This window comes from Scyliorhinus torazame, unplaced genomic scaffold (genome assembly GCF_047496885.1).
Source record: "Scyliorhinus torazame isolate Kashiwa2021f unplaced genomic scaffold, sScyTor2.1 scaffold_928, whole genome shotgun sequence".
NCBI classification, from domain to species: domain Eukaryota; kingdom Metazoa; phylum Chordata; class Chondrichthyes; order Carcharhiniformes; family Scyliorhinidae; genus Scyliorhinus; species Scyliorhinus torazame.
In genome coordinates this window covers 58,731-82,243 of record NW_027308655.1, presented here as the reverse complement: position 1 = coordinate 82,243, position 23,513 = coordinate 58,731, and the positions used below count along the sequence as shown (strand labels likewise).

General features: G+C 45.8%; 1 protein-coding gene across 1 annotated transcript; it reads right to left on the bottom strand.

Annotated features, from left to right (window-relative positions):
- Window positions 1-1,754: 1,754 nt before the first annotated feature.
- LOC140406850 (pleckstrin-2-like) lies at window positions 1,755-22,456 on the bottom strand (the record flags this gene model as incomplete). The annotated part of the gene is made up of 8 exons (XM_072494733.1): window positions 22,350-22,456; window positions 17,984-18,148; window positions 16,322-16,503; window positions 14,542-14,633; window positions 9,992-10,179; window positions 7,058-7,153; window positions 3,181-3,264; window positions 1,755-1,836 (listed from the first exon to the last, which is right to left on the bottom strand). Coding segments are annotated over exons 1-8 (937 nt in total), but the record flags the coding sequence as incomplete, so codon positions are not given.
- Window positions 22,457-23,513: the final 1,057 nt, after the last annotated feature.

The following is a 23,513-nucleotide window of genomic DNA, read 5'->3' as shown; positions in this document are numbered from 1 at the left end:
ATAATTCAGTAGAATTTTTTATTTTTTGATATCAGCACAAAAATCACCACATTTATAGTAGTTGATTTGGAACTTGACCTTTGTTGCTAGTCCATGACCTCTTTTGCAACTCCAGTACCATAATCACCATATTGGTTTTTTTTTTAGAAAATATTTTATAGAAGCATTTGTAATTTTCACAGCTTAACACATTAACATTTCTTAACCGTGTGGGCCGACACACGCAAAAAACCTGAAAAAACAATGTCCCCTACTACCTCCGCCCTATTCCCTAATTACCTGTATACTGAGTTCCCTGTCCTTATCTAACACTGCCATGCCTCCTATTTTCTCCCCCCCCCCCTTTCCCCCTCCTCCCCCCTTACTGCTGACATTCAATTTTCTTTGAAGAAGTCGATGCCATCTCTGGGCGAATCCATCTCTGGGCGAATCCCTGAATTGATCCTCTCAAGGTGAACTGATTTTTTTTCCAGGCTGAGAAACGCTGCCATATCGCTGATCCACACACCCGACTTCGGGGTCTCAGAGTCCCCTCCATCCCAGCAAAATCCATCTCTGGGCTACCAGGGAGGAGAAGGCCAGGACATCGGCCTCCCTCCCCCCCCCCCCCCCCCCCCCCCCCCCCCTTTGGCCCCCATATCATCCGATACCCCAAATATTGCCAGTTCTGGACTCGGAGTTACCCTCTCTTCTAGGACTTCTGACATAACATCCGCAAATCCCTGCCAGAATCCCCTCAACTTCAGACATGCCCAGAATATATGCACATGGTTAGCCAGGCTACCCCCACACCGCCCACATCTGTCCTCCACCTCGTCAAAGAACCTGCTCATGCAGGCTACCGTCATGTGGGCCCTGTGGACCACTTTGAACTGGATCAAGCCAAGTGTGGCACAGGACGAGGATGAATTGACTCTTCAAGGCTTTTTCCCATTTTTCCATTTCCAGCTCTCCTTCCCATTTCCACTTCACCTTCCTGATCGGGGTCCCCTCCCACTCCCTTGTATATCTCTGAAATCCTCCCCTCTCCAACACCAGTTTTTGACATCACCTTATCCTGTAGTCCCCTCAGGGGGAGGCGAGGAAAGCTTGGAACTTGCCTTCGTACAAAGTCCCGGACCTAAAGGTATCGAAACCCATTCCCGCCTGGTAGCTCAAACTCCTCCTCTAGTGCCTTCAAGGTCGGAAAGCCCTCCTCGATAAATAAATCCCTAAATCTCTCGATCCTTGCCTGCTGCCACCTTCCTGAAGCCCCCATCCAGCCTCCCCGGGACAAACCGGTGATTGTTACAAATCGGAGACCACACTGATGCCCCCTCTAATCCCATGTGCTGCCTCCATTGCCCCCACACCCTTAGGGCTGCCACCACCACAGGGCTTGTGGAGTACCGAGCTGGCGAGAACGGCAAGTGCGCCATTAGTAAAGCCTCCAAACTCGTACCCTTGCAGGATGCCGCTTCCACTCGCTCCCAGGCCGACCCCTCCCCCACTACCCACTTCTTGTCCATCGATATGTTGGCCGACCAGTAATAATTAATAAAGCTTGGGAGGGCCAGGCCCTCCTCTCTGCGACCCCATTCCAGGAGTGCCCTCTTTACTCACAGGGTTTTCCCTGCCCACACAACCTGTAATTGCCACATTCATATTATTGTACTTTAAGGGCCTCACGAATGTTGCCCAACATTTCACTGGTTAATTTGCTCAACTAATCCCTCCATCTTCACCTGTTCTAATAATGGGAAATCAAGTCTCACCTGGTGGGATTCCATGGTCTTCCAAAGCAGAAACCAAGCAGCCTCGAAGTGACAACCCACCAACAGGCTGATTATTTGTTTCCTAATAATGCAAAGCAGTTATTTCAGGTCAGTTGAGAAAAACATTCATGATTGACTCAAAATAAATGTTTGGAAATGTTAGACATGCCAGCAGCACAGACTGACTGCAAGTGAAACAGGAATCTTTATTTTGAATATTCCATATTTTTGTCTTTCTGTGGGCCACACTTCACAGCTCAACCTACACTGAGGAATTTGATTACAGCAGAGTACATTCTGCCTACCCATCTCTCTTGGCTGTTTTTGCATGATCCCATAGTCAAAGAGGACCCAAGCTATCAACCTTGCAGTTGCAGTGGATGGCCGATGCAGGGTGTCTCTCTGCTTTCGCCTTTTTCCTGCAGTTCACACTGCACCACTATTGTGCCAACAATCACTAAATAATTGTAGGTGTCATCTTCCTGTTCACAATGGACTTTGTTTTGCCCTTACAACATGTCTTTTACATGAGACAGGTTATCACAGTTCACCACGAGAAGCGGTGGAAAGGACTTGAAGTGAGAGACTGTAGATCCAAGATCAGCCTCCTTATGAGGTATTAGGCAAGACCTAACTCGTAAAGAAGGTGGGAGTAGTCTCACAACTTTGAACCCCCAAAGACACCTCCATAGTGTGGCACTCCCTCAGATGCAGTACTGGAGTGTCAGTTTAGATCTGTGTTCAAGTCTCTGCATTGGGCCATGAATCCAGAACTTTCTGTTTCAGAGGCGCTAATGTTACCCAATGAGCTACAGCTGTGTGACAGCTTTAAATATTACAGATATACAATACACTAGTCAATTCAGGCTGGAGGATGCCTTTTGACAATATTTCAGTGCTCATGAGATAATATTCATATGATATTCCTTTGTTTACTATTTTTAACAGACCCATTAAACCAGCTTGAATAATTTAGATGTGGTTGAGATCAGGATATATGCTAAACACTTCAGACTTAATTAGTAAAAAAGTATCAGAGCATTAACAAGAAAAATGCTGGAAGTACTCAGCAGGTCAGGCAGTATCTATGGAGAGAGAGAAACAGAATTAACATTTCAGGTCAATGAACTTTCATCAGAACTCTGATGGCGTGACTTGCTGAGCATTATCGGCATTTTTTTTTATTTCAGATTTCCAACATCCACAATAATTTGCTTTTTTGGAGTGGGGGGGGGGGGGGGAGTCGAGGCAGATACCTCACTCTGCTACGAGAACCCCTCCACCTCACTCTCTGCTACGGGAACACTTCCATCTCACTCTGCAACGGGGACCCCTCCAGCGACTGATCCTGAAGTGGCATGACAGAAAAATTAAAGCAATAGACACATTCACACATAAAACGGAAGTTAAAATGGACAATACCAACCTTGCAGGGATCATAGTAGTGCAAGTGTGAAGGCTCAGACCTCAGAACAAATCTTCTCACTTTCCAATTCTTCCTTTTGTGCCCCTGATCGCAAAACAAAATTCACCATGTTTAGTATCTCGGAATTCAGAAAGATTTAAAGTTTCACAAAGATAATATTTTCCTAAACATTTAGCATGGAAATTGACATTCAGCAGAGTCTCTGGCCTTCTCGCATTGTAAAGCAGCTCTTAGAATGCACTATGATACATTAAATTGGTCTTGAACTGTTTGTGATCCAGGCAAGAGGGCAGGAAGAGACTGGGAGAGCTGCCGCTTAGAATGGCAGGGAAGAGCTTTCGATATCTGGGAATCCAGATGGCCCGGAAATGGCAGGTACTACACAAGTTAAACCTATCCCGGTTGGAAGAACAAATGGAAGGGGACTTGGAGATGGGACATGCTCCCGCTATCACTGGCGGGGAGGGTACAGACCGTGAAAATGACGGTCCTCCCCAGATTTCTATTTGTCTTTCAGTGCCTCCCCATCTTCATCCCCAAGGCCTTTTTCAAGCGGGTGAATAAGATTATTTTGGGCTTTGTGTGGGCGAGTAAAACCCCGCGAGTGAGGAAAGTGTTGCTGGAGCGCAGTCGGGGGGGGAGGGTGGGTTGGCGCTGCCGAACGTCTGCAATTACTACTGGGCGGCTAATATAGCCATGATTGGGTAGTGGGGGAGGGGTCGGCATGGAGCGGATGGAGGCGGCGTCATGTAAAGACACCAGTCTGGGAGCACTGGTAACGGCACCTCTGCCGTTCTCGCCGGTCCTATACTCCACAAGTCCGGTGGTAGTGGCGGCTCTGAGAGCAATGGAGGAGATATAAGAGAGTGGAGGGAGCATCGATTTGGACCCCGATTTATAACAACCACAGGTTTGTACTGGGTAGGCTAGATGGCGGGTTCCGGAGGGGGCAGGAATCAGAAGGATGGGGGATCTATTTATAGATGGAAGCTTTCCCAGCTTGAAAGCTTTGGAGGAAAAATTTAAATTGCCACCAGGGAATGGTTTTAGGTATTTGCAGGTGCAAGACTTCCTGAGAAAGGAGGTGCCGGCCTTTCCGCTGCTGCCGCCACGGGGCATACAGGATAGAGTAGTTTCTAGTACCTGGGTGGGAGAGGGGAAGGTATCGGATATTTACCAGGAGCTTTCGGAGGCGGAGGAAACTCCGGTGGAGGAGCTTAAGGGCTAGTGGGAGGGCGAGCTAGGAGGAGACAGAGGCTGGTCTGTGGGCAGATGCCCTGAGCAGGGTTAATACCTCCTCATCGTGCGCCAGGCTTAGCCTGATACAATTTAAGGTAATCCACCGGGCACACATGACAGTGGCTAGGATGAGCAAGTTTTTCGGGGTAGAGGATAGGTGTGCGAGGAGCCCAGCAAATCATGTCCACATGTTTTGGGCATGCCCGAAGCTTAGAGGGTTTTGCTAAGGCAACGTCCACAGTGCTAAAAACACGGGTGGTGCTGAATCCGGAGGTAGCGATCTTTGGAGTGTCGGAAGATCCGGGAGTTCAGGGGGCAAAAGAGGCCGACGTTCTGGCCTTTGTCTCCCTGGTAGCCCGGAGACAGATCTTATTAAGGAGGGACTCGAAGCCCCTGAGTGCAGAGACCTGGGTTAGTGACATGGCTGGGTTTCTCAGTCTCGAGGGTCAATGTTAGGGTTCTCCCGGAGGTGGCAGCCGTTCGCCGACTTTCTCGGGGAAAATTAAAATGTCAGCAGATGCAGAATTCCAAGCGGGGGGAGGATTGTTGTTTGGTTGAGGTGTGTGAAGATTGGGCTGAGGGGGGGGGGGGGGGGAAATGTTCATTTTGCCATGTGGATGTTATTGTTTTTGTTAATGTTATAAAAAATTTCAAATACCTCAATATAAATTTTTATAAATTGGTCTTGAATGCAATACAGGCCAAAGCTGGGCAGTATTTTACAACTTGGAATATAAAACCATTTAGTCTGGCAGAAACACTGACTCTTCAATGTTTCAATGATAATATTTAACTTTATAATACATTGACAAAAATTCACTTACGCAACAACTGGAAAAACTGGCCTATATTCTAAAGTGAGCTAGCTCATTCACAATACCATTGGACCGTAAGTATATTCAAAGCAGCCTTATGAATAATTGTGTTAACGATTATGTAAAAGAACATATAATTACTTCGCAAAATAGCCAGTGCAATGGTAATAACTGAAAATGTGCACAAATCCGTCACGGTTCCTTTTAGTTCCAATCTACTTAAACAAGATGGAAAATCCAGGCCAAAAGTTTTGAAGTGATGAATTTGGCTTTTTCTGACAAAATTAAAAAGCCAAATTCACTATTTGCAAACTTGTGGCTGGATTTTTGTGGTCCCATGAGGTGAGTAGGCTGGGATAATAATGGACAGGAGCACCTGGATGATGCTCCAACATTTTCCACCACCCAGGAAGTTAGGGAACATGATTGGCTCCTGCACCACAGAACTAGGAAGCCAATTATGATGATTAAGGCTTCAATTATGGGGTAACTTTGAGGCCCCACCTAGTGGTATTTTGCTGACTGCACACTGGCCCCTCCCAGCCATATGCAGGAGTTGACATCTCAATCAAGTCAGACCCCTGTGGGAGGTGGGGCACCAGAGCTGGAGGATCCTTACCCCAAAGAGAGGGCCAACGACATGGAAGGCCACACCTAAGGCCCAAAATAAACCTCCGTGTTGAGGCACCCTTGCAATCTCTGCCCTGCCTCAGCAGGGCTCATCTCCCCTCAGGTGGCTGCCGAGGCTCCACAGTTGCTGGCTCTCTGATTGGACTGGCAGCGTTGAGATCCCATCCGGATTCTTTAATAGGATAGTGAATGCAGAGGTAGCCAATAAAAAGGCAGCCTCCAGCAAGATAGTGCTTGCATTTCCAACAAGTGCCAACCTGGCAACCCTATTTGGCATCAACACCCAAATCCCATGCGAAATACCCCCGGCCCTTCATTTCCCCTTCTGACTCCCCTGTCCACACCCCATGTTCCAATTTAGTTTCCTTTTCCAGCTATGAAGACAGTGGGACAATCGTGTATACTGGACAACATCGGATTAGAACCCCCATATAAAACCCTCCCAATTATTGTTTGAACTAATGTCATTTGAAATGAAGAGCAGGGGAGATACAGGGGCAGCTGATTTGTCAGTTTATGCCATCACCCAAAATTAAACTACTGCCACTGAATTGCTGGGATATGATACCAGGGTATCCGTTTATCTCTCGTACAGAGTTCAAACTGCCATTCGTCATATATGAACAGGTTGTACAACCAGACCTGATCCTTTAACTGACATCTACACAGTCACACTTTCCATCAGGTCAACCTTTCCTTTAAGCAGATAACTTGGCACAGGCCAGATCTTGAACACTATCCATTCAGGCCTGTCATACTCCGGTTAACAAATTCACTTTAAATAATAATGATCTTTATTATTGTCACAAGTAGGCTAACATTAACACTGCAATGAAGTTACTGTGAAAAACTACATTAATCAATATATTTTTTTCATTAATTTGTAGGATTTGGCTAGGCCAGCATTTATTGCCCATCCCCAGTTTCCCTTAAGAAGGTAGTGGTGAGCCATCTTCTTGCAGCACTGCAGTCCATGTAGAGTAGGGATAACCACAGTGCTGTTAAAGGAGGGGGGTTCCAGGATTTTGACCAATATTTTGATCAACCTGTAAACTCCGGAAACCATCGTTATTAAACAATTGTAAAGCAGCTTTTTTGTTGTTCTTCCAACACAGGGCTTGGCATAATTAAATTAATTGCAGAATATTCACATTTCAAGCTAAATGAATTTCAAAGATTAGGACCCAGATTACCTGCTTCATCAAAAACCCTTGCTTCACAATCTTGCCACTAAGTTCTATGAGAGGTATTTCTATATCGTCATTGTCAGTCTTCCTCTCATTTTTTGCCTACGGAAAATACAGAATGCAAGAGTTAACTTATAGCTTCCCGTCCTTCATCCTCCGCCCTCATAATTGGGACGGGAGTTTTAAAATATCACTGGTTTCCCCTTTAGGAGGCCCAATGCGACGTCAACACCTAATGGGGCAGGCGGGGGGTTAACAACGACATGAAGCAGGTGTCAAGTATTGTGCTGTTGAACTCTGTTGGTGCAATCACTGGTACATTTGCTTTGGACAACAATTTATTGTGACAAGGGACAAGATTCTCTGATCCCCCACCGGGTCGGAGAATCGCCGGGGCTGGCGTGAATCCCGCCCCCGCCGGTTGCCGAATTCTCTGGCACCGGATATTCGCGGGGACAGGAATCGCGCCGCACCAGTTGGCGGGCCCCCCCCCCCCCCCCTGCGATTCTCCTGCCCAGATGGGCCGAAGTCCCGCTGCTAAAATGCCTGTCCCGCCGGCGTAGATTAAACCACCTACCTTAACGGCGGGACAAGGCGGCTCGGGCGGGCTCCGGGGTCCTGGGGGGGGGGGGGGGGGGGGGCCCGCGGGGCGATCTGGCCCGGGGGGGTGCCCCCACAGTGGCCTGGCCCGCGATCGGGGCCCACCGATCAGCGGGCGGGCCTGTGCCGTGGGGCACTCTTTTCCTTCCGCCTTTGCCACAGTCTCCACCATGGCGGAGGCGGAAGAGACTCCCTCCACTGGGCATGCGCGGGAATGCCGTCAGCGGCTGCTAACGCTCCCGCGCATGTGCCGCCCGGAGATGTCATTTCCGCGCCAGCTGGCGGGGCACCAAAGGCCTTTTCCGCCAGCTGGCGGGGTGTAAATCCGTCCGGCGCGGGCCTAGCCCCTGAAGGTTGGGGCTCGGCCCCCCAAGAGGCGGAGTATTCCGCACCTTTGGGGCGGCGCGATGCCCGACTGATTTGCGCCATTTTGGGCGCCAGTCGGCGGACATCGCGCCGATACTGGAGAATTTCGCCCAATGTGTCTACCAGGTTTTCAATCTACAATACAAGGATAAATTGTTTCCATCGGCAGCCAGAGGTTAAAGCTTTAAAATAATTGGCAAAAAAGCAAGAGGCGAAAGTGAGGAGACATTTATTTTATACAGCAGGCTGCAAACTGGAATGTGCTGCCTGAAAGGTTGGTGGGGGCAGATTTTATTGACAGTTTCAAAAGGTAGTTGGATATAAGTTTATTAAAAAAAAAAACTTCTGTGGGGAGGGGCAGGGCGAGGTGAGTAAAGGACTGTGGCTAAGTGGTAATTCTTTCAAAGAGTTGTCACAGGCACATTGGGCCGAGTGGCCTACTCTGCATGATTTGACGATCTCCATCTGCACAAACACCACACAGACACATCAAGATGTTCTTCACATCACCAGGTTCAATAATTTACATTCATTAAAATTAACTTGGAACCCACAATTCCAAATCAAAGATCACCAAAGGTCAACAAAAAGTTGACCTTTAGCAAGGTTTTGGGAAATAAAACAGGAACAAAACTTTTGGGATTATTAGAAGCGACTGCACACCATCGATCCTGCCATACTTACAGACAGGAATGCCTTATTTCCCCTAGTAGAAAGGCCAATTACCAAGGGGCACATACTGAAGGTCACTGGAGGAAGGATTAGAGGGGACATTGAGGGAAAACCTCTTCACCCAGACAGTAATGGGAGTCTGGAATTTGTTGTCTGGTTTGGTGGTTGAGGCAGAAACTCTCAACTCATTTAAAAGGTGCCTGGATCTGCACCTGAAGTGTGCTGTAATCTACAAAGCCACGGACAAGTTGTTGGAAGGTGGGAATAGAATGGGCAGCTAGTTTCTCATAGTTTCTTTTTCACTGGCACAGGCACGTCGAGCTGGATGCACTTTCTGTGCCATAACGGTTCTATGAGTCTAATTATGAATGTCATTCTACTGTCAGTTCAGAATAAGTCATAAGGAGTCGCATTAACTCCTTTTCTCGCTCCACAGATGCTGCCAGCACTTTGTTTTTATTTCAGATTCCCAGCATCTGCAGTATTTTGCTTTTATTATGACAAAGTTTTTTTTTAAAATTAATTTACGGGTCGTGGGTTTCGCTGGCGTTTGTTGCCCTTCCCTAATTGTCCTTGAACTGAGTGGTTTGCGAGGCCATTTCAGAGGGCAGTTAAGAGTCAACCACATTGCTGTGGGTCTGGAATCACATGTCGACCGACCAGGTAAGGATGGCAGATTTTTTCCCTCCTGAAGGATGTTAGTGAAGTTGCTGGGTTTTTATGACAATCTGGTACTTTTGTAATTATCAATAATGTGACGTATTTTATTCCCTATTTATTTATTACAATAATTGAATTAAATACCCAAGTTGTTGTGGTGGTATTTGAACCAGTGCCTCTGGAGCATTAGCCCAGGCTTCTAGATAACTAGTTCAGTAACATTACCTTGATCCTCGCCATCCCCTCAGTTGGCCAGAAGCAAAAAGAAAGTGTAACAATGGGATGCTTATTATGACGCAAGCCAAAAACCCTAAGCAGAGCCCTGTGCAATGCTAGGGGAGGGGTGGGGAGATGTCATGGAGGTGGAGGTTGTACTGTAAGGACAGCCATTGATGCCACAGAGCCGTGAGAGTGTTGGGGTGGTGTTAACATAGCAGAAGAGACAAAGGACAGAATTCTCTCAGGTTGCTAGCAGCAATGCCTGGATCGTCACATCCCACTCCGGGAGACTCCAGGGCTACCCTAATTTGGATGGTGGTACCGGAACTATGGTCCAGGGTAAAGAATAAACACCTTCAGAAGAGGAGAAAATGAATAAGGAGAAAAGGTAAAGAGCAATACTGTGCACTACTGGAGACTTACAAAGCAATAAAGGGCTGTAGAATCATCGAGGAACACTTCTGTGCCGGACATATTCCACGTAGCTTTTGTACTTTTATCTCCAACTGGTACAATGAAATCGTCTTCAATTAGGAGGGAGGCTATCGTGACACCATCTGAACGGAGTTGGACAACATTTCTGGACACCAGCCAGTCAATCACAGTAGCACCTTTAAACCGAAGAATAAAGACATTAAATAATTATCTCCACTCAGAGAATTGGTCGAGAGATTGACGGAACACAGTGGAGAGTCAGGGAGAGTCAGAGCTCCCCAAACCTGCAGGCCCATTATCTAAACAGATAATTTGTAAAATTGTGGTTTTGCGCCACACAGTGCTAAATTACATACTGTTTTCATTTTTGTTACCTTTTAAAAGATCCCCAAAGGGATAATAGTTTTACTATTGACATATTTTCTTTAAATCAGCTTTTAAAAAGGCAGAAAATATGTATTTAGATCTTTATTAAACTGAATCACACAGTACCAAAACTGAAATACAGTGAAGGCTTGATATCACTAGCTTATTGCTCAACTTTCAGATCTGATAAGATATATACATATAAAAGGTTATTATCAATTGGAATTGGACATTTCTTTTGAATTGGAAATTTCTTTTAAATTGGTTTTATGTCCCTGTTCCTTCTTGTAGTGCTATCTTACTAAGTAAACATTTACATTAACTGAAAGGGACCAGGATGCAGATACCTAAAGAAACTATATCTTCTTGTCACCACTTGTTCCTTAGGCTTTTCTTTGGAAATGTTCAGTAAGCAATCTCATCAAGCATCAGTTCCCACTCGAAAACAAACATTACGAACTTGGTATATCAGAAGTTAAAGCACTGAATTAGCTTAGTCACACTAGAAACATAACAGAAGAATTACACAGAGGCACTTGAGGACACCTAGACCCTAATATTTTAGTGAAGGCCAAGTTCAGCTTGGCTGTCAGGAATCTTGTCCCAAAGGAGAATGAGAAAGAAACAAATTTCACCAAGTTTACGTTTTCAATATTCCTGATTTTAATCTCCTCCCCCCCACCCCTTGCTGAACCATTCAAATTTTCTGATTTTCACGCAAGGTGTACCCTCTTTCCTTTCCTAATAAAACTTATTTTACACATTGATTTCAATAGGATTTTACCTGCAAATACATTTTTTGGTTTCCCAAAAACCCATGTGTGCTCTAGTTTTGAATTACAATATAAAACATAGAATCACTACAGTTCAGAATCACTACAGTTCAGAAAGAATCACTACAGTTCAGAAGGAGGCCATTCAGCCCATCAAGCCTGCAGTGACCCTCCGAAAGAGCACACACCCGGGGCCCGCCCAATCCCCCAGTTCAGAAGGAGGCCATTCGGCCCATCAAGCCTGCAGTGACCCTTCGAAAGAGCGCCCACCCAGGGCCCGGCCAATCCCCATAATCCCACCTCACCTTGGAACACTAAGCGGCAATTTAACATGAACTTACATATCTTTGGACTGTGGGAAGAAACCGGAGCACCCGGAAGAAACCCACGTAGACATGAAGAGAACATGCAGACGCAACACAGGTAGTTACCCAAGGTTGGAATTGAATCCGGGTCCCTGGTGCTGTGAGGCAACAGTGCTAACCAATTAGAGAGACTATGCTGATTTTTTCAACTGTTAAAATTATTTGTTTTCTCTGACTTCTGACAAACTTCAGACTTTTCTAACCTATATTTTAGGAACGGGAGAAGATTAGAGCCCCTGGGCCCTATTCTGCCATTCATTAATATCATGGCTGAAAGATTCAAAACAAAACCCCATGCATTTCCATAAAATCTTTTTCCAACAATAGAAACTAAATTCACAGAACTGTAGTTGCTATAAAGGTAACTTATTGTACCTTCCTGAACATAGTTGCATTCCTGATTTAAATTGGGAGATTACAGTTCCCTATTTATTCATCTTTTATCTATATTAAGAAAATGTTTGCTTTTATAAATATGAACTCCCTCACATTGTGAAATCGCTAGTTTTAATTTTAAATCAATCAAGATTTTTAAATCCAAGTTTGTTCCTTTGCTGGTATAATAGAAGTCAAAGTGTATTGGTGATTTTATATAAATCCTTAGTAGTGTCATGTGAGGATACCTTTAAGACATGGATGTTTAAGCAATGTACCTTTAAGAAAACAGTGATGTCAGAAAGTGGGTGGAGCCGAGGTCAGGCCAGCCATTTTGCAGTTGGAAAAAGCAGTTTGTGTGTGTCTGTGTGTTTCCAGAGAGCTTCAGGAAGAAAGCAAGGTGCTGGAGCTGAAGTCAACAAGCTAATATATCTCTGCCATTCTACAGAAAATATATATATTCTTTAACCTGATGTGAAACTGTTTAAAGGTGTTAAGTCTCTTGGAAGTTTGAAGGAACATTTTAAGGAATTATTTACTGTTGCAATAATTTCTGAGTTATCTTTGAAGTAAGGGGTGTTAAGAGATCCAATGTTTATTTAAGATGTTAAGTTGAGTTCATGGAATAAACAGTGTTTTGTGTTTAAAAACCCATGTGTCCATAATTGTAATCCCACACCTAGGGGAAAAGCCGTGTGCTAGGAAAAGCAACAAATACATTAAAGGGAGAGGTTGGTTGAACTCCATGATACATTTTGGGATTCTGAAAACACCTCGCCCAGAACAGTAGGATCCCAGCTGGGGTATGGTGTGCAATTTTGAATTCTAGACTATAGGACAGATATTGTGGGTAATATGGTACAATGCCACCTGCTAAAGTGTAGTGTTCAACTGGGTATCGGTTAGCTCAGTTGGCTGATTCGTGATGTGGAGTGATGCCAACAGTGTGGGTTCAATTCCCGTACCGGCTGAAGTTTTTCATGAAGGCCCCACCTCCTCAACTTTGTCCCTCGCCTGAGGTGTGGTGACCTTCAGTTTAAATCACCAACAGTCGGCCCCAAAAGGGGAGAGCAGCATATCGACCTCTGGGACACCAACAGTCACCAACAGTCGGCCCCAAAAGGGGAGAGCAGCATATCGACCTCTGGGACTGTGCCGACATTTACATTACAATGTATGATATAACTGATCTATGCTTACTGTGCTTGATTCGTTAAGCCTGGGTGTTGACTCAGAGGAAAGCCTGGGTGTTGACTCAGAGGAAAGTAAACAGACAACACAGAAGCTACTAGACACTTGGTTGGAAGCAAGGGAATAAACATTTTAGGCTTGAAGCAGAATAAACCTTTTGGCACACTGGGTTGTGAGTCTGTAGAATCGATTACTGGAGTTAGTGATTGAAACAATGTCAACATTTAATCATAGATTAAACAGAGGGAATAAAGGGAAAGGGGAATAAAGGGATAATGAAGAACCAGAGCAGGTAATTGGGATTAGGTAAATGTTATTCTATTTAACCTTGATGTCTCATCGAAAAATGTTTCTTGTGATTGAATCGTCATGGGGAAGGAAACATCGGTATTGAAGGGTTCAAAATAATCCTTCATATTATTAAACACAAATGAGCGAGTGCCGTTCGAACTGAGTGACACTTGGCAGGTTTGTAGGATATTCAGTTGTGATGGCGATACTACCCTTCTGGATGAAACAGAAACACTGTTTGGAGTGGGGAAGGGAGGTAATTGGCCAAGATTCCTGTCCTGATAGCCGGTCACTGTAACTGGAAGGTGTACATGTGTTGGGAGGGGTGGGGTGTGGTCAGTTGAAGAAAGCATTGGGCTGAACTGTGATCCCTCACAGCCTGTTGATACTCATTGTTAAAAGTATACACATGAAGAATGACCACAGAGGATTTACTGGAACCATGGCCGGGATTCTCTGAACCTCTGTGGCGAAATCGCGCTCGGCGCGGGGGTGGAGAATGGGGCATCAGACCCGCGATCGGGTCTGACGTTGGGACGCGAACCTCTGGTGACCGGAGAATCAGCGGCAGTCACACGTGCGTGGTCGACGCGGCACCGGTCGGGGGCCGTTGAAAGCGCCCCCTGCGGCGATTCGCCGTGGTCGCCCGGCCGAATTCCCGCTGCCGTGGTTCACCTTTGGTTCCACCCATTGGGAGCTCAGCATCGCGGCTGCGGTGGCCGTCCTGGTTGGTGGGGGGGGGGGATCAGTCTCCGAGGGAGGGGGGGGGCCTCCACGATGGCCAGGCCCGCGATCGTGGGCCGGCGAGCGCGATCTGGGGGGCCTACCTTCTTCCGTGCCGGCGCACTGTGGGTCCGCTATGTCGCACAAGGCCGGCGCGGAAGCGCGCATGCGCGGACCCGCAGCCGGCAGTGCAGGGCCGCGTATAAGCAGCCGGAGTACCGTGGAGCACTCCGGTGCCGTGCTGGCCCCTGTGGGCCATGGAATCACTGGGCCAAGAGGCCCATTGGCGCCGGCATGAAACACTCTGGTGTTTACGCCGACATCAACACTTAGCCGCCATTTTGAAGAATCCCGGCCCATATGTTCCAGCAAGGAGGGAAGAAAACCAGAAAGAATAAAAATAGCAGGTAAAAAACGTAAGCTTTCTCTGGGCTTCCACAATTCCCTTGCTTACCTGTAAAGCACAGTTTGTAGGTATTCCCATATTCACCATTTGTCATCTCTTTGATCCCATTGCCGGTCTCTTGCATGTCAATGATTAAGTGACTATAAATTAAAAAAGGTAGCATCATTTATTTTAGTTATCTATTCATTCTCGGATGTGGGGAGCTGTTGGCAAAGCATTTATTGCCCATTCCTAATTTCCCTGAAAATTTGATGTGAAGGTTTTCTCCTTGAACTGCTGAAAATAACTTTAATACAAATGAGATCTCGGTCGGCCTCTTCAGGGAGCAATTAAATATCAATGACATTGATGTGGGCCTGGAGTCACATAGAGACCAGACTGAGGCTTTCCCTGAAGGAATTATTAAAGCAGTGGTTTTTTTTTTGACAATCCAATAATTTAATGGTCATTTTACGGATACCAGCTTTTGATTTCCAATTTTCTTTTCAAAACTATATTCAAATTCACAAGCTTCCTCTGTGAGATTTGAACTCACGTTCTCTGGCGTATTAATCCAAGTCTCTGCATTACTTGTCCAGTGACTTAACCTTCTACACTACTCTAACTAATGTTCTAATTAGGTTAATTTTAATAGCTATGATATTAATGTCTGGATCCTTGATTTTATGGTTGAACTGAATATTAGTGAAAAGCTGTTAAAATAGTAATAGATCAGAATCAATAGGCAATCCAATGTACTGTAGTATTTCCTCCTTACTGAATAACAGAAGGTAGGGATAACATTAAACATCCTACACATAAAATTATTTGAGACATTAAGCAACAGGTTTATTTTAGGTGACCACAAACAGCAGCATTTGCGGCCGTTGTGGCCATTGATGTACAGTAATAACGCTCGGCTTCTTCCCCTGTTATGATATAAACTAGATCATATCAAAGATATATAATTGCCACACTTAAGGTAGATTTCCCACAAGTCTCTGTATTATGGAGGTCAGCCATGGACATTTTTCAAAACAGGTGCATCAGTAAGGTGCTGCGGTAACGTCACTCTGAAAGATATTGCTTTGATTTTCTCATTGGCTGAGATTGTATAAACTCCCAAACCACAGCGATCCTGGGTTTGATCCCAGGTTTGTGCTCAGTTAGATAATCTCAGCCAGGGTGGTATTAGGTCTGTTGCAATTAACATTGGGTGTACTAGTTAAGCTGTGATGACCTGGAATATACCACCCAAAATGATAGTGGAAGCAGATTTAATAGTAAATTTTAAAAGAAACTGGATTCATACTGTCAATAAGGGGACATTTCCAGGGCTATGAAGAACAGGAGTGGAGTTGGACAAGTGTTTCAAAGAGCCAGCATGGAAACGATGGGACTGACTGGCGTTGCTCTATAAGATTCTATGGGCGGGATTTTCTGGCCGGCCATATCTTCCAGTCCTCCTGAAGGCAAACCCCCATGGCGGGTGAGAGAGCGGTACAAAACGCCATAGGCTTCGGAGGGACCGGTAGATCCTGCCGGCCAATGGTGAGCCACCTCCACTGTGGAAACACACGCCACGTGGGGAAGGGCAGAAAATCCTGGCCTATGATTCAATAATTCCTATTACAATGATTCCAGCTGAAAATGTGTAGATATTGTTTGAAGACAGGATCAGCCTTGGCCAACATATGCCAAGTGGTTAAGTTGACGTTTATAGGATTGCAGAACTGTCACTCTGTGTGGAACTATAGTCTTGAATAAGTTCACAACCCACAAACAAGAAACTGAAAATTCTTGGAGGAGAACAAACAAGACATATTAACAGTAAAAAAGAAACATTTACCTGAGGCAGACGTTTGCTGGTATGTCAACGAGCACAGCTGGAGAGTTTGGTTGCTCTTGGCGATCTGGATTAGAAGCTCTGATCGTTTTTTGAATGTCTGCAGCCCAGGAATCTCGCTGCTCACGGGAAGACGCTTCTAGGAAATGCTCAATGGAATTCTTTGCCTTCAATTTAATCAACAACTGAAAAATAGGTAAAGATACAATTTGTTTCGAAAACTTTTGTTCTCTCTATCAAAATTCTCCAAGAGAGAATCTGAACATTTCCCCTGACATTCAGCATCGCCATCACTGAATTCCTCCACTATTAATCTCCCAAGAGTTTTCATTGACCAAAAAGGTAACTGGAGTACAAGTCAACCGTGTGGTGGAATACTGTCCACCTGCCTGGATGAGTGCAGTTCCAGCACTCACTTCTTTTGACATCCATCCACTACCTTAAACATTCACTCCCTCCACCATCAATGCTCAATGGCAGCAGTACATGTACCAGAAACAAGACACACTGCAGCAACACACAAAGACTTTCTCGACAGCGCCTTCCAAACCTGCCAGCTTTAACAGCCAGAAGGACAAGGGCAGAAGGCACATGGGAAAACCACCAGCTCCCAGTTCCCCTCTGAGTCACACAACATCCTGACTTAGAAATAGATTTCTATTCCTTTACCGGGTCAACATTTTGGAACTCCCTCCCTAACAGCACCTGATTGCAGCAGTCAATAGACGGCTCATCACCATCTTCAAGGGCAATTAGGAAACATGGCCTTGCCAAGGTCCCCGCATTTCAGGAACGAATAAAATGGATCCTATGACACAACTGAAATGTCCCCAGTTCAAGGGTAATTCAGGATAGGCAACAAATGCCAGCAAAACCCACACTCCATTAAATTATTTATTTATTTTTTTATAACTGTGCTTTGCGTTCCTTAAAGCATAGCTTTGAAGGAACTCAGTCCTGTTAAGTGCCTAAATGCCGCATGCCATATAAAACAATGTCATACGGATCAAAGAGTTCCAGACTTGATGCCTTGCCAATGCTGTTAGCCGTCTTGGTTGAAGGGGTAATAGGGTAACGGCAATGGCCTAAAGTAACCCGATGGTGTTATGGGGAAAGGGAAATCAGTCAGGAATTGTGAAGCTAGCGAACAAGAAAGAATATCAGAAAGGAATGGTGCAATTGGAATCTCCAATTCATTCGTAAAATTGTACAGTTAAAGAAACAAATCCATTGGCTTAAAGTACAGAAACAATGTTTTATAATTTTATAAACACCCAAACATGCTTTATAATTTAGGGCAGCATGGTGGCACAGTGGTTAGCCTCACAGCGCCAGGTTCACTTCCGGCCTTGGGTGACTGTGTTCTCTCTGTGTCTGTGTGGGTTGCCTCCGGGTGCTCCGGTTTCCTCCCACAGTCCAAAAATGTGCAGGTTAGGTGGATTGACCATGTTAAATTTCCCCTTAAGTGTCCAAAGGTGAGCATATTGGGTGGGGTTGCGGGGATAGGGCATGGGAGTGGGTCTAGGTAGGGTGTTCTTTCAGAGGGTTAGTTCAAACCTGATGGGTTGAATGGCCTCTTTCTGCAATCATTCTATCCCAATTTTATGAACACACAAACATGCTCTATAATTTTATGGACGTACAAACATGCTTTATAATTCTTACCGGCCTGTTTGCATACTCCATACAGGGGCAGTGGAGAGTACATCCTTCCAGAGAAATGGTACGTCTGGGACGAGCCTCCTTCTTTCCCCCTTCTATTTTATAGTAGTGAATCTGATCCTTGGACAATATGAACCATCGCACTTTCCAGTTGTGAACGATGTGGCCCTGAAATTAAACGCTCATCTTAAAATCATCTGGAGAGCATAGCAGAATCGCCCAGAAATGCCACACGAGACGATTACAGACATTCGCAGACCATATTAATTTTTACACTATAAAAATGTACCTTATCCACATTAGCGCTGAATTTTGATAACCAGGACAATTCTTTACTAGTTGAATATGAGGTGCAGGAGCTCTAAGAACATGTGGTGACCATATCCTGTCTAAATCGACTATTGTTTTCCTATGTATTAATCATTTCAGTAATCAAATATCAGTAAAACCATGATTTTTAAGTGAACCGTGTGGTGTTTTGATTCTTTAGTCTTGCTAACATGTTTTTATGCAACAGCTTAATTATTTAATTAAAACCTATTAATTACATTAATCATAATCATTAATTACAGAAAACTTAACTTACGTCTGTCGGCAGGGAGGGGGTTAAGCAGGAGCAGAGGGACCTGGGTGTATAAATCATTGAAGGTGGCAGGACAGGGCAGGTTGAAAAAATAGTTAATAAATTATACTTAGACCTGAGTTTTATAAATAAGGGAACACAGTACAAAAGCATGTTTGTAAGTAATGAACCTGCCCAGAGCCTGACCATCCAGGGGCCCCTGATTGTCTGGGGGAGACACCCCAAAGTGCCAGTAAGCCTGGTCCACCAGTGCTAACCGGCGCTCGCTCGGGGTCCCTGAAGCGCGGGGATTAGATGCCATGCCTTAGATAACTCCGAAAAGTGCATATTCATGGGAGCCTTACTGCAGATTTGATTATGTGAATTAAGGCCGCGCCCATTCGATCGCGATGTCTCGTGAGATCCCGTTAGATCTCGTGACGTATAGCGAGCCAAGTAAATCTCGCGCAAGAGGCCTCTCGCGAGATTTACCGGCCACGCCGTGTCCTGAGTTGGGCACAATAAGGCCGCGAGGTTGCGCCCTTGGTCATTTTTTTGGGCCTTGGGGGAGTTTCTCCCCGGTCAAGTCCACACTTAGAAATGTTTCCATCATTGGTGAGCTGAACTCAATGGTGAGACTGGTGCCTCAGAGATCGGAGCACCGTTTTGAAAGGGTGCCCAGATCTCCAAGTAAGCTTGAAGGTCCCCCACAACCGTCCGACCATGGGCAATGTAACCCCCCGCCCCCATGGGCATTACCCAGCACCACTCCCCCAGTGAGAACACCCTGCTTTAGGGTCGCTGAGGGCATCCCCTTTTCAGGCCTCCCAACGCCCCTTTCAGGTCCCACTGTTCCAGGACACCCACCCTTAACCCCCTCCCCAATCTACATAGTGGCCACCTCATACCCACCCTTCACCACGCCCCCTCGCCACCCTTCATACTGCCTTTCATGGGCCTGGCTCCCCTCAGGCCAGACCTGGCACTGCCACCCTGGCAGTGGCAGGATGGCAGTGCCAAGATGCCAGGCTAGCAGTGCCAAAGTGCCCAAGTGCCAGAGGGAGAGCCAGGGGCCATCGTGCCCTGTCCCCAACCACCCAGGTGTCTCCAATGGCCTGGGAGACCCTATAGGTGCCGTTATGCCTGGTCTACGTTTGTGTGGACCAGTACTAAATGGCATTTGGTTGAGGGAATTAATGGGGAGGCCTAGTTCCCGGGCGCGAGGAGAATCAGTGCATGAATATTAAGTGAGCCTAATGGCTCATTTAAATATGCGGATCTGAATCTCGTGAGATTCAACAGCCTCTTCGTATCACCCAGTCTGGCACGACTGGGCGTGGGCTGGAAAATCGGCCCATCGACTCTTCTCTCCCCACAGATGCTGCTAGACCGGCTGAGTATTCATGCCTTTATTTCAGATTTCCAGCATCTGCAGTATTTTATTTTTATTCTAGTATTTAAATGCAATATTAATTAATCAGGATTTCAAGTTGGACATGTGATCACTTAATATCAAATAAAAACATTAAAATAAAATACCGTGGATTTTGGAACCTGAAATAAAAGCAAAAATGTTTGAAATAAACCAGCAGGTCTAGTGTGCAGAAAGAGAGAGAGAGAGAGAGAGTTATGTTTTTTCTGGTGTGAAGATTGCCTTTTGAGTTGGATATGAGTCAATTTCGACTCGTGGGCTGAATGTTACGCCTCCCCCACACTCCTGTGGGCAGGAATTTCCGTTGCTGCTGAAGTCAGTGGACCTTTGAACGACTCATTGCACTTCCTGGCCCCGCCCCAGCTATGACTGGATTATAAAATTCCACCTGTTAATTCTGGGTGCAATTTAATGGGACAGAATCAGAGTACCTTTCGGGCTCGTTTAGCGGGGTGATTCTTGGCGCCTGCAGTGCTGAGATCGACACCGCTATTTAATGGCATTTTGCCATTTTGTTTTGGCCTTAGCGAGGAACTCTTCCCCCCCCCCCCCCCCCCAAAAGGCGTCACTTTAACAATCACTTAACACTGGCTGAGCTCGCCAGTGCAGGAAGAGTATTCGCAGATTAGGCCGCCATTTTGAAATGCCACTCTGACCTTTTGGACCTCCTCAGCATCTAATGTGGCCTCTGTTGTGCCTAGTCCACATTCGTGGACCCAGTGCTATATGACGCCATGGCGAGGTCTCCCAGGCGAAGAAATTAATTTTTGGGCCCCAAGAGAATCTGGCGTAAACATATTTAAATGAGCCTAGCAAGGGCAAGAACCAGATCACACCGTCTCGCAAGATTCCATTGAATCTCGAGAGGCATTTTGAGCGTCGTGAATCTCACAAGACGCCTCTCGTGAGATTCACTGGCCTTATCGCGTCACCAAGTCGTCCGTGATGAGGTCATTAAATCATGTTGTCTTTCTCTGTACACAGCTGCTGCAAGACCGGCTCAGATTTTCCAGCACATTCTGGTTTGGCTTTGTCACATTTAAATGCCAATTGCAGAGATGGCTGTACATTGAATAGCACTGATTGCATTAAATACGATGAGGTAGGGAGGAAATAAAAATGAGAACCAGCAAGTAGCAAAAAAACAACCAGCCGACAAAGCACAGAATATAGGACAGTCAATATATTTTTTCCAAGTTCTCTTTGGTTGCCATCTTGGTTTCTCACTTGAGGATATGGTGCAATGAACGGTTAGTTCTAACATAACTGGGTGAACTGGTCCACTGAACAGATACATTTTGAGAGAAAAATAAATTTTTCTTTCCTTTGACCTTTTACTGTATATGGTGGTGTGAGCCAGTCAGTCATTCAGATCAAAATGTTCCACAGCTGATCTATTAGCTCATCTCAGTAGTTGAGAGTACAATTGGCTGGCTATTAGCTTGGAGGGGGGGGGGGGGGCGGTTGTTGGAATCACTGCTTCAGTTTGGATCTGTTAACTCCAGCTACAAAGCCCTGTGTTTGGACAAGATCAGGTTTAGCTGTGATTCCTTCCACAGCCAAATATCCACATTGGCATTCTCTCGGTCTTCGCTCATGTGTGAATCACTTGAGCAAGGCTCCCGAGGACGTCTTGCGCCCATAGAGCTTCGCTCCAGCAGTTTTAACGTCCAGAATAGCGGCAGAGAGAACTCAAGATGGTTGAAGGAAGCCATTCGGTCCATTTTGCCTTGCAATATATAACAAAGAAGTCCTAATACTGCCCATGTCACCTTTCTTCAATCTTGCTTCGCAGAGTGGTAACAGCACCCACATGAAAGATTATCGTCTCTTACTCCTGAACAAAGGAAGCGAGCTTTTGTATAGCTAAAACGTTTTCCAAACATAAGCACTTTACTTTCACTCCATCCTGTGATTTAGCATTACATCTGTTCAAGAAAAAACAGGATCTTGGTATCCTCAGCACCACATCATGGAAACAACAGGGAGATACAGGAATCTCAGTCAAAGGTGGCATTGGAGAGATGCTTAATGAACACAGGAAGAAATATCAGTAGGTGAATGTACACATTTCCTAACCTGTGGATACTGAAATTGTTATGCACGCTTGTACCCAGGGCAAGCAACTGCGGGAACAGACAAATCTAACACTACCACTCGAGGGGGTAATGTGAGGAGAATAAGGAATAAGGTCCCCAAAATATTACAATACTGAAACTTTTCTCAAACTTATCGCGGCACCAATTGCCCATTAGAAACAATCCTGATTTCCACTGATTCATATTTAAAGCTGTCTATTAATGTCAAGCGATACTGGAGCATAACTCACTTTACTGGTTACGATACGCAGTTTATAATGAATAAGATTCTCTTACCCTTTTGACCAAGAATCCTTCCCTTGATACGGCTGTTTCCCCTTGCATGTTGACGGCTAAAGGTCCAGATTCTTTCTGTGTTCAACACTAAACTGCCAAAGTTTAAATACCTCCGGAAATGCCTCTGAGACATGCCGATGAGTCGCCCCGCCCCCTCCACACCTTGGGAGCAGTCAGCATGATTAATTCTGAGTAATGTTTGCCTGCAGGATGTTTAAGCTAGACTAGGTTTTGATCAGCCGGTGTTGTGAATAGAACATGTTATCAGGTGCCTGTGGAATTAAAGAGGCAAGTAAATCAGGGTCGGAGTCCTTGCCCCAATTATGTTTTTTAATTTAGAGTACCCAATTATTTTTTTCTCTAATTAAGGGACAGCTTAGCGTGGCCAATCTACCTACCCTGCACATCTTTGGGTTGTGGGGTGAGTCCCACGCAAACACGGGGAGAATGTGCAAACTCCACATGGGCAGTGACCCGGGCCGGGATCGAAATGAAATGAAATGAAATCCGGGTGCTCAGCGCCGTGAGGGAGCAGTGCTAACCACTGCGCCACCGTGCTGCCCTACCCTTGTCCCAAATAAGGCCTTTAATTGGCCACTTAAAGGCCTTTTCCTGCCCAACCTCAATTTTTAGGTTGGCAGGCAAATGACAGATCAAGGGGAATAGATGGGTAGCGCCTCTATCAGCAGAGACCCTCTTTGATTTGTCCCTGAGTTTGGTTCTTTTAGTATAATTTTTTGACTTCAAAAGAGTTCAAGGGAGAAAGAGAAAAATTACCAAACCTACATCTTGGGTGGGAAATGGAGAGGGGGGCACCTCCATCAGAAGGCCCCCTCTGAATGGGGACGGCCTCTCCTCAAGGCCTGGAGACCTTTGGACCTCCCCATCCCCCAAATGCTCCCTCGAGCACACTCCCCCACCTCGGAATCCTCTACCCTCCCTCATGGGATCCCTGCCACTTACCTTCATTTAGCCCCAGGTATGTTGTTGCCATGCCTCTCCTGGCCACCGTGCCTAGAGGGGCTGGATTGGCCAGCAGCTCTCCAAGACAGGGCTTCTGTCCAAATAAAAATGGAACTCCAATTAATGCTAACTCCAGATGATGGGGGCTGAGCCTCTGCAATTCTAAAGATTCCAGCCCAGAAGTACACAATAGCCTTTCAC